Here is a 15080-nt window from a genome sequence, read left to right on the forward strand (position 1 = left end):
CTTTTCAGTAGCGGGTTTTGGTGTTGTTTTCCAATATGACGCAAAACTATGTATTTGAGATTCTCTGGACCGTTTTATTCCTGTTTGTAATAAGGAACAACATTGATCGATACAGAAGCTGAGATATTAATATATTCACTTTACTAAAAAAAAGCTATGTTTAAAGGCTGTACAGTGGTTTGGAGACATCATACTTACATTTTTTTAATTAATTAAATAAGAGGCTTGTGTACAAAACAAACTAATATAGAAATTAATCAAAACTTTAAATTGAGGGAGTATTTCAGAGCTATGGTGGATCCAGTTTAAAGAGGTATGGCGACGATCATCCACTGGATCTTTTATTGCTTGCGTTTTATTGCCTCATCAAGAAGCTTAGGCCCTGTTTGGTTTTCATAAGTCAGGTGACTGAAAACTAGTGACTTATAAATCATGCTTGTTTGGTCGTAGATGATTTATAAGTTCATTAAAGGTGTGGGTCCCACACAGAAAAGGGTGACTTATAAGTTTTAAGCAGGGGTGAACCAACTTAAAACTTATAAGCAGGGGTGACTTATAAGTTGGTGGTGTTTGGCAAAATAAATCACTTATTTCATTTTTTAACTTATAAGTAGGTGACTTATTTGGAACCCAACAGGCCTTTAGGTTGTGTTTGCTGGCTTTGATTTGGGCCCAGCCAAGGTCCTAGGTAGCCGAAATCCAGCTATACGAAGCTGTTTATTTTGAGTGTTTCGCTGGGTCAGCCAATCATCTTTAAGAGTTTATGTTTTTGGCTTTCAAAAAACTTGTTTTGAGCTCCCAAACTTGTTTAAAAGTTTGATTTACCATCCTCACTCGAAAAACTACATTTCTTACATTCTTCTGCTTTTGAAACCGTTCAAAATTGCTCCCTAAACGGTTTCAATAGTTGTCGGCCATGAGAGATATAAATCGAATTATATTAATAATCCAGTGAGTATAATAGGCTTTCTAAAAAAACATTGAAATATTTATTAGGAAAATATTCAAATACTCTTTCTTGAAAAAGTTTATGCCCAAAATCTTATCTAATTTTATAACATCAATTTTAAATCTGCTTAGCTCAAAAAAAATGTAAGATCGACTTCAATTTTTTTTTTCTCCCTAAAATTCATGATGTATCCTATGGTGCTAAGCTTGATATTATTTGAACATTATATGGTCTCTTTTTGTGTTTATTTGTAAGTAAGTATACATGCTCTCGTAGTCACGTCATGATTAGTCCACGTTGATGATAGTATGAATACATGTGTCGCGCTGTACAGACATGCTCATACGAATCAGATGGCATAAACACGGACGTGGAGGCAGCCAAAAAGGACTTGGCAAACGATGAAGCGGGATGAATGTGACGGCACACATTTCTTTACCCATTTTGATTTGATTTGAGGGGAGAAGAGGAGCTCCGTGCTCTGCTTCCCTTCCCGTTGCCGGGCATTTTATTTTTTTCACACACAGTCCCATTCTGATTCTGTGTGGACAGGGCACGTGCTCCGTTCTCGTGGAGTAAGAATATATGCGATAACTGATTTGTTGGGAAAGAAAAATAGTATTTGTTGGCCGAAAAAAAATATGGCTTATAAGCCGAGTATATAGAAGGACAGTAAGTTAAGTACTCTTTTTGATTATGTTAAAATTTGGCTTATGCCGAAATATCGGAAGAAAAATATTCTTGTATGGCTAAACAGCAGCTCGAGCGAAGATAACGATAATAAAAAAAAATCCACCGATGGATGAGATGAGATGATCTACGGCAGGCAGCATGAGCAGCCGTGTCCTCTGCTCCACCACCGTCCCAGGCCCAGCAGCAGCAGGAGCTCCCCCGTCTTCCTCCTCTGTCAGGGTCCAGGTCGGGCTTCCTCCCGGCCGCGGCGCAAAATCCCGTCTCGCTCCTCCGCTTCGCTGCGCATCCTCAGGTAACGCCCGCCCTCCCGCCTCCCGCCTCCCTCCGATCCCCCTCTTCCTCTCCTCTTCGAATCAACTATACCAGTAGGGGAGGAGGAGACGTGTTTCATTTCATATATAGCGAGAACAATCCGGCCGCTACATCACTGGATCCAGTTCGTTTCCTCCTTGGGATGATGGAACGGATCCCACCCTGGATCCCGTTAGTCTAGGTAGCATTGCGATCTGCAGGCGGCATCAGTCGTCCCCGTTACCGCCGTTCCCTTTCTCGCCTTTTCTCCGGCCGGGACCCTCGTCTTTCCCGCAGCAACGGGCAACGGCATCCACATCTTCTCACCCTACTCCACAGTTTTTTAGCAGTGATGTCACTGATGATGTTGATGATGATAGGATTCGTCGTCCTCTCATTCGCCCCTTGTTGGGATCTAGTACTACACATCCCTTTCTCTTCTCTCCATTTATTTATTAATCTTCCATATCCTACTTGGGGGTTGGTTATCTACCACTAATCCATCACTCTTCTCTGCCTCACGCTCCTCTCATGTCAAATCCATGTGCAGGAATGGAACTCGGCGCCAGCACTGCCCTGTACCCTCTGCACCGCTGCAAAACCATTTACCTGGTACTTCCTACTTTCTCATCCATACTACTGAATTGCAGAACAGGGAAGGGAGGGGATACAACAACTGGGGAAAAAAATGCTGGGTATGTATGTATGACTGCTCGTTCAAATGTGCAGGTCAGGCATGCCCAGGGCATTCACAATGTTGCAGGCGAGAAGGACTTGAGCGCGTACATGTCGCATGACCTGTTCGATGCTCAGCTCACTGCTTTGGGTTGGAACCAAGTAGGATTCTGCTCTTTCTTTTCCATGAATGAAGTAACTAATTCTCAGGTGCTGAAATAGTAACTGCTCATAGGGTCTTAATTTCTACTAACAAAAGAAGTTTCACGAATGGAGTTGTGCTTCTACTAACAAATTTTACTTCGGCCTAAACCTAACAAGGTAGGTCCAAATTGCATATGTTTATTCCAGTAACAAATGTTCACTAAGCAGTAATAAATGTAGAATGAGCCATGGAATTATTCTGTATGGTATCCTTTTCAAAACAGCACACAAAAGATTACCCATTCATGACAAAATAGATTAACCATGGAAATAATTCAAGTGGAAAAAATATAAAAGTACCATCATATCTCGATGCTTACTGATTTTCAACTTACTTTCACCTCACTTCATATACGATATGCCATTTGTCATTATTAATCATGTCTCTTCTTTTACAAACCTGCATTTGGATAGAAGGCTTCATAGTCTTAAGACAGGTGTGTGTGTGTGTGTTGGGTTGGGGGGGGGGGGGGGGGGGGGAGGTTCTATTTTTGAAGAATAAGGAAGAGGAATAGAATCTCATTCATGTGTTAATGCTATCAGAAGAGCGGATCCAATACACATACATAAGGCATTGGTTCTTCTTAACATCGATGCCTATCCATTTAAATCTTCAGGTAGCACCACCAGATCTTCAACAAGGTGAAAATTCTTGTATAGTATAATAGTAGTTGATGGCAGTAGATCCTACGACATTAAGGTTTTCAATGGCAACTCCCATTGCGCCCCATCTCTACTTTGAGAAAACACAGATTCACAATAGCGGAAAAGAAAAAGGAAGGGGATGGTCCGATGAGACGATCGTTTGAGAAAAATGCAGCTGTCGAAGTTACACATTGCCATACGAATATTAAATATGTATATTTATGTTTAAAGTTTTCCATCATGCTTGGCTGTCTTCTCTATTAATTTCCTTGGCCAAAGGATGGAGAGATTACCTCCTGTATGCCATGAACTGTATGCTGGCACCAACATAAGGCATTTCTAATGCCTGTGCTATTGGCACCAAGCTCTGATGGAATTTATGTCCCCTTCATCAGTCTCCAATAATAACATCTTTTTTACACTCCCAAGAGCAAGGTCTTGTGCGTTGATGAATTGAGATGCTTCTAGTGAAACTTTTGTAGCTGATGGTGTTTCATGATTTTCAAGACGATTTTGATGTTACATTCCAAGTTTCATGTCTAATTCTGTACGTTAGCTGAGGAGCCATCACGCAATTGTTTCCATATGACATTTTCAAGATTCATGAATTGTTGACTTACCTCCAATTTGTAGGTCGATGGTCTGCGGGAGCATGTGAAGAAAAGTGGGCTTGCAGAGAAGATTGAATTGGTTATTTCTTCCCCTTTACTGAGGTATAGTCTGGTCTTAATATATTTCTGTGCGCTTTTACTGTTATAGATCCTCTGGTAGTCTTCCTAGTATTTGAGAAATAGTTCTCTTTAGTTTTGGCATTGCTAACTTTTGGGAAAGCATTTTGTCAGCTTCTAAGATAACTTGTAGCTCTGCTTAAAACAATTGACTAGGTTTTTCTTGCTAAGATATTTTCCTCTTTCTTGAACTGAATATGGTATTTGGATGGTCTTTAGATCTGTCCATATACTGTGGGCCATAGGGCCTCTTTGACTTGTATGTCCGTGGTTTCCACAGTGAAATAAACTGTTGTACAATAAGCTACACACAATTGGCATTAGTAATGCATACAAATACATGACTTTAAGTAGAAGTGCAATTTATGCTTGGCTCTTTTCGGATAGTGAAAACTGTGTTGTGCCGCATCAGGACTGATGGCTAAGTAAACTTCTTTGATTTGGACTTGCATTCTTCATTCTTCTGTACAAGGTTGGATTTTGTATAGAGTAAACATAGCGTTTGGGATTTCATTTGTTTATTTATGAACTGAAACTATGAAAACAATTTCAGTAGTTTGATTATTATATTTGCATATGGAATGTCTACACATTAAGCAACATTTCAGTATAACCCTGCTGCATGGTTTGCGTGCTCGACTACTACAGAACAACTACAACAACAACAACAACAACAAAGCATTTAAGTCCCAAACAAGTTGGGGTAGGCTAGAGTTGAAACCTAGCAGAAGCAATCAAGGTTCAGGCACGTGAATAGCTGTTTTCCAAGCACTCTTATCTAAGGCTAAGTCTTTGGGTATATTCCATATTTTCAAGTCTCCTTTTATTGCCTCTACCCAAGTCAACTTCGGCCTTCCTCTGCCTCTCTTCACGTTACTATCCTGGCTTAGGATTCCACTACGCACCGGTGCCTCTGGAGGTCTCCGTTGGACATGTCCAAACCATCTCAACCGGTGTTGGATAAGCTTTTCTTCAATTGGTGCTACCCCTAATCTATCACGTATATCATCGTTCCGAACTCGATCCCTTCTTGTATGACCGCAAATCCAACGCAACATACGCATTTCCGCGACATTTATCTGTTGAACATGTCGTCTTTTCGTAGGCCAACATTCTGCACCATACAACATAGCGTGTCTAATCGCCGTCCTATAAAACTTGTCTTTTAGCTTCTGTGAATACTTACTCAATCTGCTATCAATTATATATTTTCAGTAATCAGAACTCTGATTGGGGGCATATATGCTGTGAGGTTATATTGATGTTGTATGAACTACTGGATGACCTTCATCATATTTCACTTGAATCTGACAGGACTATGCAAACTGCAGTTGGGGTCTTTGGTGGTGAAAAGTATACTGATGGTGTAAATTCACCTCCACTAATGGTTGAAAATGCCAGACATAGTGGACGTCCGGCAGTTTCAAGTTTGAACTGCCCCCCATTTATTGCAGTTGAAGCCTGCAGAGAGCACTTGGTATTTGCTTTGCTTTGTTAAGAACACATGTGAACAGACCTGGTTATGATGTTGTTGTACACTTGTAGTTAGCAATTCATCTACATTGGTTTCTGACAACATAAATGCTTTGATTTGTTCCCGTTAGTTTCTTCACTTTAGTAATGAATTTATGATCTTTTTCGATATACTATTTTACCATTTCATGTTTTGTTTGATTTCTGTTAAATCAGGGTGTCCATCCCTGTGACCAGAGGAGGAGTATAACGGAATACCGGACTCTTTTTCCTGCCATTGATTTTTCGTTGGCAAGTCTCTCCTATTGTCCATTCATGTGCCATTTCTTGGGCATTGCATTTCTTCTGTTGTTTCCAACTTCCAATAGTTTATCATTCAGATATGTATTTGCTTTATTTACAGATAGAGAATGATGAAGATGTTCTTTGGGAACCAGATGTGAGAGAAACAAATGAGGCTGTCGCATTGAGGGGTATGAAGTTCTTGGACTGGTAAATTTCTTTTCTAAGATCAATTAAGCTTTTCTATGAATATATGACCATGAAACAAGCTGTCTGATGTTACTTGTGTTTTGTATGTAACATCAAAGAAACAATTTCTTTACGCTTTTCTATGAATATACACTTATTTTTTGCACGTATAAGTTGATGTGGTATTAGTTGTAGCATTGTTATACCTTGACCTTGAACCTTGACTTTTCATTCTGGATGTGTAGTGTAGGTGTCTGCTGTTTCGGTTGCCTCTGTCTGAGCCCTGTGTGCTCAGTTTGGCAGGCAATAGTTGGTTTTTGGGTCTCAAACTTGTCGTATGGCATGAAACCTCTGTAATTTTGTTGCTTATCAGTAATGAAATTTGGTTCGTCCGTGAACCGTGATGGGAAAAAAACATCAAAGAAACAATTTGTTCACTCTAGTGGCATTCAGTGATGGCATGCTTAGCATTTTGGTCATGAACATCTTGGTTAGGAATAAGTCAAATCATTTTCTTTTCATGGAAAGATTTTTTGTTCATGTTGGCTTTCAAGTTACGGCCTGGCATCTTCATATAAGTTTATGCCTATCTCGTAAATCAGACAATGTTTACACTATTAAGACTGATGTGAGTCATGCTGAGTGTTGAATTTATTGGAGTGGATATACCGCTGCTTGAGGCTGCTTCCACTATGCTTTGTACTAATTATTTTGTGCTAGTTTCCATGTACCGATGAACTTTCACAGAGTTGAATACTTTTTTCAATCGGAACAGTGTTTTTCTCTCGCAACAATTCAGTCAGAACAGTGTTTTTCAGCCAGTTTCAGCTAAAATTCTGCCGGCCGAACGGGGCCGTGCTAGAAAGGCTCTAATGCAGGAAACAGCAGAACCTTTTGCATGTAGGCCCCTGTAAAGGCAGTTTAGCTTGGTCCATGAGTGCACTAGTTACTCTATCATTATAGCTGGATTCATTTGCCCATTGTTTGAACATACTTTCAGGTTGTGGACAAGAGAAGAGAAAGAGATAGCTATTGTCAGTCACAGTGGTTTCTTGTTTCACACCTTAAGCATGTACAGCAAGGAGTGCCATCCAACCATAAGAGACGAAGTGAGCAAGCAGTAAGTGTCTTGACATTGACTACACATCATATTTAGTATAATTGGTCGTACATTCTAATATGTCCAATAGGTTAGCCTTTTTAGTTCCCTGTTTTTTTCCTCTGCCTAACTGTAGTGATCCTTGCACTACAACTTAAAATGTTTAGCCATGCTTAGATGTAGAAGGATGTGTGGCTAACTTTCAGTTGGTGTTCTGCAGCTTTGCAAACTGCGAGCTACGGTCGATGGTGTTGGTTGACAGAAGGTCAGTTTTGGCACCTCATTTGTGGATATGGCATGCACTGCTTTTGTTTTGTGATTATTTTTGCAAATATATATGTAGTTTGGCCTTCTTTTGTTATCCTAATAATAATATTTTCCACGATGCAGCATGCTCGGGTCATATTCCCCAAGATTCAACTACCCTGGCAAGATTCCAGCCGGACTACATCTGCCTAGTGATATTGCAGATAAGAAGCACCTTGAGGAAGCTGAGAAGAACTGAGGCAACCTCAAAAGCATTGATATGACTTGATTCGTATCAAGCCATTCTGACCTTTACGAAGCTTGCTTTGAAGAGGACAGGCTGAAAGGGCATCTACAGATAGGGCTTACACATACCATTTTGTTAATTAATCGAGATGAATTACGTGGCAATGTATTAGCATGCCTGCTCTGTTGTCTCAGCCTATGTTGAGATTCAGGATAGTGGACTAGGATCATCTATTCTATTTATGGTAATAATAACTGGATCACCTACATTCATCAGGTGATACATGGCAAACTTCTCTTGGTTTCCTAGTTGTTCGAGTCTAGAATAAAACCTAAGGGTTGCTCTACTCTTGTCCACGCTATTATGGTTTCTGATGGATGGTGATAAAACCGATCGATGTATGGTTTTGGTTTGTGCAGATTAAATTTGATGGATGGGGGTTCGTTGTATTATTGCTTGCTTATTTTTACTGATACTGGGAGTCAGACTCTGGCCGCGCCGGATGTCCCTGCAGGTGGACCCGATGACCAAAAGCTGCCGTTCCTATATATGCTCTCTCCGCTCTCCTCTGGTCACTACAGATTAAAAAAAAATCACGCATCACCGCGACTCCGCTCTGCGATGGCCTCTGCCGCGGCTCCTGCAGGCCTCTCTCTCTACCGCCGCCGCGCCCGCACCGTCGTGGCATGCTGAAAGCTCTAGTTTGGTTTTAGTTAATTGATGAAACCCTAAGTGCTAACCTAGTTTATCAAGATGATTATGAGATAGGTAGCACTACTTCAAGTGATGAAGCAATGGCGAAGATCGTGACAATAGTGATGGCATGGTGATGGTCAAATGCTTAAATTTGGAAAAGAAGAAAGAGAAAAACAAAAGGCTCAAGGCAAAGGTATAAAATATAGGAGCCATTTTGTTTTAGTGATCAAGACACTTAGTGAGTGTGATCACATTTAGGATAGATAGCCGTACTATTAAGAGGAGTGAAACTCGTATCGAAATGCGGTTATCAAAGTGTCACTAGATGCTCTAATTCATTGCATATGTATTTAGGATCTAGTGGAGTGCTAACACCCTTGAAAACATTTGTAAAAATATGCTAACACATGTGCACAAGGTGATACACTTGGTGGTTAGCACATTTGAGCAAGAGTGAAGAAGACAGGGGAGATGCCAGCGTCGATCAAGTGACCGGACGCTGGATCTGAATGCACCGGACGCTGACTGCCTGCGTCCGGTCGCGTTGACTTGGCGGTACAGTAGCTAGGGTATACCACCGGACGCTGGGCTGTGTCCGGTCAAGGTGGACCGGACGCGTCCGGTCGAGGAAAAACGGATTTGGACCCTTACTGTACTCGACCGGACGCTGAGGCTCTAGCGTCCGGTCAGTTTAGCCGGAGCGTCCGGTCAGCACTTAGCCGTTGTGATCTGACGGTTCAGTTTTAACTCAGAGTGACACGTGGCATAAATCAGTGGACCGGACGCTGAGTCTAGGGTCCGATCAGTATGACCGGAGCATCCGGTCAGAGCGCGTTTTGCCCAGTGAAGGGGTATAATGGCTCTATTCCATGGGGGCTTCTATTTAAGCCCCATGGCCGGTTGTAGCTCCACTTCTTGCATATTTTTCATTGACATAGCAACCTTGTGAGCTTAGCCAAAGCCCTCCCACTCATCTCCATCATTGATCCATCATCTTTGTGAGATTGGGAGAGAATCCAAGTGCATTGCTTGAGTGATTGCATCTAGAGGCACTTGGTATTCGTGTTGCGCTACGGATTTTGCTTGTTACTCTTGGTGGTTGCCACCACCTAGACGGCTTGGTGCAGCGGTGGAGGATCGGTACGAGTTGGTGATTGTTCGTGGCCGCCTTCGGTGATTGTAAGAGAAGTTGTACCTTCCCCGGCGGAGTGCCGAAAGGTAACTTTAGTAAATTGCTAGTGTCATTGAGTTACCTCACTTATGGGTCAGTTCTTGCGGTGTCCTATCGTGTGGACGAGGTTTGTGAAATACCTCTTAGCCGCCGAACCACCAAGTGTTGGTCGACACAACAGGGACGTAGCGTGTTGGCAAACACGTGAACCTCGGGAGAAAATTGATTGTCTCTTGTCTTTGGCATTCTCCCAGTGATTGGCTTAATCTTCATCTTGTGATTGGTTCATCCCCTACACGGCAGTATAATCACCTTACTCACTTATTTACATTCTTGTAAACTAGTTGATACAAGCTCTTTAGTGTAATTAGAATTGAGAGCTTGCTTTATTATTTACATTCATCTATTTGAGCTCTTTAGAGTAGCAAGATTGAGAGCTCTTAGTGAGTAGTTACATAGCAAGTTTGGGTGCCTAAGTAATCATTGCAACTAAAATTGTTGGATAGGTGGCTTGCAACCCTTGTAGAGCTAGAGTAAGTTTGCATCACGCTATTTGTCATACTAATCAAATTGCTCTAGTTGATTTGTAGATTTTTAAATAGGCTATTCACCCCCCTCTAGCCATATTAGGACCTTTCAAGTGATATCAGAGCCGTGGTCACCATTTGATTGAAGGCTTAACAACCTTGGTGTCAAATTATGGCTCAAGTTGTGTTCAACCATGTGGGGGCAAACCACCGTTCTTTGATGGCACATGCTATGATTATTAGAAGAGAAAGATGAGGATGTATCTTGGTTCAATCAATGATCAAGTATGGGAAGTGACCGAGAATGACTATGCTATCATTGATCCCGATGATCCAACCAACCAAGATAAGATCAACAAGCAATGCAATACAATGGTTCTCAACACCATATACAATGCCATTGATTCCAAGATATTTGAGCAAATCAAGGATTGTGAAAGAGCAAATGAGGTGTGGAAGAGATTGGAGGAAACCTATGAGGGCACACCGGCGATGAAGAGTGCCAAGTTGTACATCCTCAAGGACAAGTTGACAAGTTTCAAGATGAAGGATGATGAGAGCATTCTAGAGATGTTCCATCGACTACAAGTAATTGTCAATGACTTGAAGGCTTTGGGAGAAAAGATCAAGGATGATGATATCTCCCATCGATTCTTGATGTGTTTACCTCCAAGATTTGAGATGTTGAGATTGCTCATCATAAGAGGATGATTGAAGGATATTACCCCTAACTAAGTACTAGGTGATGTCATGACACAAGAGACATATCGTGTGGAAAGAGAAGGGGATGACAAGGATGACAAGAAGGAAGAAGAAGACAAGAAGAAGAAAAGCATAGCATTCAAGGCTAGCTCATCATCATCAAAGAACAAGGGCAAGTCCAAGAAAGAATCAAGTGATGATGATGATCTTAGTGATATTGATGATGAAGCTATGGCTCTCTTTGTGCGCAAGATGGGAAAATTCATGAAGAAGAAGGGCTATGGTGCAAGAAAGAGAAGAGATCACACCAAGAAGAAAGAGTATGTGAGAAGATACTATAATTGCAAAAGCCCCGATCATATAGTAGCAAATTGTCCATATAATAGTGACAATGATGAGGATGAGAAGAAGAAGCACAAGGAGGATAAGAAAGAAAAGAAGGAGAAGAAGGAGAAGAGAATGACCTTTCAAAAGAAGAAGGGTGGAGGCTATGTGGTCACATGGGATAGTGATGGCTGTAACAGAACTGCCCAATTTATACAAGATCAAGTATGACTGTCTCCGCTAACACGTTGACACGCGCATACTTTCACTCATATAAACCCGGTAGTCCGCCGAGTGTCCCGAAAGACCTCGGTAAATCAACATCACAACCAAGATCGTGTGATTAAGCAAATACACATCACATACACAGGGTTGCAGCGGAAATAATATTACAAATGGGTTCACAATTAAAAGTATAAGTTTGGGTTTTAAAACCGCTTAGTGAAAACAACATAGCTTTCAAATTACATTGCTAGCATAAGTGACATCATCCAACAAAAGCATATAGATGAGAAGTAACTATAGAATCATCGAGCCACCGGAGGTTAGCCACCATCTTCACAGGCCGAGAACTCCACCTGCAACATGGTGGGATAAACCCTGAGTACTCGAATGTACTCAGCCAGACTTACCCGTCGAAAACCAAAACAAATGACACCAAGGGTCATGCAAGGCTTATGAGGTGGGCTAGCTTGCACAGTTGCATAAAAGAGCTTATGAATATAGTGACCAATTTAACTTAGCATCGAGTTTATCATCATTTACCTGTCCACTAGATTTGCACATGTACTAGAGCACTCACTTATTAGGAGCAAACAATATTAACCATAGCAGGTATCATAAGGCTGTCATCATCATATCATCATTTCTGAACCATTATGTTATTGAGTGTATCTACTTTGGAGATAAGCCCATCAAGTTCTCACTAACCGGGAGAGACGGCGACTCAAATCGAATTACAACTCAGCTGAGGGGGTATTCCTAACTCTCACCCTGGCATACTTTGCAAGGGTAGCCGTGGGTCACCTTTGGTATAACTCAGGAACCAAATTCGTGGGTTCGATCAGCGCCAGCACTCTCAGGGACTACCCTTCTGCCAGGACGATCAGGACTTTTAAATCACCTGCCCTTGGACTCACGCCTACGGCTCCCTTCCGAGGCGCACTTTATACTTATCGACTCCCGACCTGAGGTGAGCTACTCGGCTTCGTGGTCGGTCTCCAGACCTGGCCAACTAAGAGAGAGGCATGCGTTCAACATGAACAGGAAAGGCTCCAAGATTCGGTCCTTAATCAACACAGACGGAGTCACTACCAATCGGCAAGCCTCCGCCCGGTCTTCATTTCAAATTAAGACAGGTTCTTTTCTACGATAGCAAATATAGCCAACCGTGCCATATGTATATCCCTATATCTCGCAGGTGACAGGAAATCACCTAACTTCTACCGCGTTTAAGCAGGGCTAAGCACTACACGAGCCTGAGCTACATAGGATTCAGGGTATCAATATCTAGACAAGGATTGGATAACCAATGCAGCAAGTGTTTGCATCCAACACCTAAACTTAATGCAACAATATATATATGTAACAATAATACTTTAACTGCATTTCAGAAATTAGGAGGCTTAATATGCTCCGGGGCTTGCCTGGGATCCGACACAAGTCAGTTCAGTTAGGTTGCACCGTCCTAGTGATATCTCAGGTCCTAGCACTTGCTTAGTCCTTCCATCTTCGGGATAGATCCATCAAACGCTGTCTTTGGGTTTGGCTCCAACATCCCATCCTTCACGTGGTGCATCTAGCGTACCTAGATAAGATGCAATATGCAAGTGCATAAATATGAAGAATAGTACATGAGACGCATCACAAAATAGCAAGCAAGACAAGCATAGTTTACACTAACACACTTAAGTACTTTGCCATGCTTAACTTAAACATCACACAATCTATCATGCTAAGATGGCAAAGAAGACGACAACACCAAGCATGACACAAGTTTCCCAAGATCTCAGGTGCTCTAACTCAGTCATCATTCAAGGCATAAGTCACACTTAACAATATACAAGCAAACACTATAATTGGAATCTGCTAATTTCTGGACATGCAAACAACAGCTACAAGATTTAGCTATAACTGGAGTTACACAAATCCAAATGACTTGCAAGAAGACATTTTGGAAACCTTATGAAATTATCTACATTTCATCTATAACCATCACAGCATGATTCCCAATTTAAGTAGGTCGAAATTATACCTTTATAGAAACTAGTTCATATAAAACAGAGAGCAACAAATCCTGTATTCTAACTTTAAACAGTTGTAACTCAAACACTACATAGCCAAATGATACCAAATTTTAACAGCAGCTAGACACATAAATTATCTACAACTTTTGTATAAACAAGTTTCATAACAAAGCACCTTATCATGAAGAACTTTGCTAAGTTCCTAGATCTGTCCATAAACCACATCGGCAAGAACATAATCATTAACTTATGTTGCAAATTCATAATTGGGCAAAACCAACTTTACCAACATTTCACACATGACTAAAGAACACTAGAAAACCTAGTGTCCATGACCAAATAAATTCTTTTAATGCATTTCTTAATTTATTTTAGATAACAAGGTGACTTAATGAACATATACCAAAAGTATACAATAAATTCTACAAAAATTACAGTGGCTCACATATCCTCTCAATAGTCTACTGTACAAATTTCACTCCATTTGAATATGTATAGCAACCTCTATGAAAAAGACAAGTTGCTAAAGCAAGAAATCATGTGAGAGCAAGATAAACCAATAACTCACTCATACTTCATCCAATACTCATAAAATTTTTACCACACATCAAACATCACATGAGTAACATGCCACAAAAATTTCACTTCATTTGGAGCCCTAGATCTGCAGTTATGGAAAATAACAAATTCAACTAGCATTACAACCTTACTACACAAATCTATTTTTACCGCAAAATATTGAAACTAAAATATGCCATATTATAGATCTAATGCATAGAGAATTTCATAAGGATTCCAAAAAGTTCTCATTTGCTATTTTACGAATTTCCTATGAATTTCCAAAGATTCAGCAAATTTACTGCAAATAGGTCCTTATCGGCACTATTCATTTGAGTCACAGACTTCGCAGTTAGACCCTTCCACTTTGTCAAATTTGAGCCCGAGGCCCCTGGTCGGAATTAACAGCAGAGGAGCATGCTGGACTTGCTGTTGCCGGCCGAAGGAGGCTCGTCGGCGGCGGTGGAGTGGTGGTGGAGCATCAGCAGGGCCGCGCGCACCCAGGGGACAGCTCGGCTCGGCCTGAGTTGGCCCGGCCACGTGAGCAGGCAGAGCGTCGGTGGCTGCTCCGGCGGCGACGGCGCTTCGACGGCGAAGAAGGGCCGGGGAGGGGCTCGCAAGGCTAAGGAGAGGGCGGTGGACAGCAACGAGTGTGTAGCTGGGCATGCATCGCGAGGCCAAGGGACCGCAGCAGTGCCGGCGGCAGCGAGCTCTGCGGCGGCATCCATGGCAGCCATGCTCTGGCGTGCGTGCGCATGGAGGAAGAGCGCCAGGGTGGGTGGAAGCGAGTGAGGGAGGCAAGGAGACACATAGGCGCTCATTTTGGAGCAGCAGGGTGAGGGGCGGCGCATGGCATGGAGGTTGGACGCACGTCAGCCATGTCGGGCGCGTTCCGGTGCATGGCGGCCACGACGCCATTTCGTCAAACACGTGGCCGGCATTAGTGTAGGCAAGGTGGGGAGCCGATTTGGGCCGGCTCGGGTTCGAATTGGACATTGGGCCAAAAATAAAGTTTGCTCACCTTGGCCTGCTCTACATATTTCATTTAGTTACCAAGGTCATTAGGGTAGTAGATTAGCGGATAATTAGCTCCTAAAATGCCACTGTCAACAACTTAATAAGGATTAAGCCTTGC

At 42.0% G+C, this 15080-nt stretch overlaps 1 protein-coding gene across 1 annotated transcript; it reads left to right on the forward strand.

The window, feature by feature from the left end:
• Window positions 1-1752: 1752 nt before the first annotated feature.
• LOC136494125 (phosphoglycerate mutase-like protein 1) lies at window positions 1753-8173 on the forward strand. Its single transcript, XM_066490274.1, has 10 exons — window positions 1753-1934; window positions 2484-2545; window positions 2663-2770; window positions 4091-4170; window positions 5500-5662; window positions 5875-5949; window positions 6062-6150; window positions 7130-7249; window positions 7449-7493; window positions 7619-8173. The coding sequence occupies exons 1-10, from the start codon at window positions 1781-1783 to the stop codon at window positions 7731-7733; spliced, it is 1011 nt and encodes a 336-aa protein (XP_066346371.1). The 5' UTR covers window positions 1753-1780; the 3' UTR covers window positions 7734-8173.
• Window positions 8174-15080: the final 6907 nt, after the last annotated feature.

This window comes from Miscanthus floridulus, chromosome 11 (genome assembly GCF_019320115.1).
Source record: "Miscanthus floridulus cultivar M001 chromosome 11, ASM1932011v1, whole genome shotgun sequence".
NCBI classification, from domain to species: Eukaryota; Viridiplantae; Streptophyta; class Magnoliopsida; order Poales; family Poaceae; genus Miscanthus; species Miscanthus floridulus.

Bases quoted from the DNA above. Each gene is read 5' to 3' on its own strand.
- LOC136494125 (XM_066490274.1), top strand. From the start codon at position 1,781: ATGAGCAGCCGTGTCCTCTGCTCCACCACCGTCCCAGGCCCAGCAGCA. The intron at 4,171-5,499 runs GTATAGTCTGGT...TGAATCTGACAG, and splicing joins ATTTCTTCCCCTTTACTGAG to GACTATGCAAACTGCAGTTG. The intron at 5,663-5,874 runs GTATTTGCTTTG...CTGTTAAATCAG, and splicing joins AAGCCTGCAGAGAGCACTTG to GGTGTCCATCCCTGTGACCA.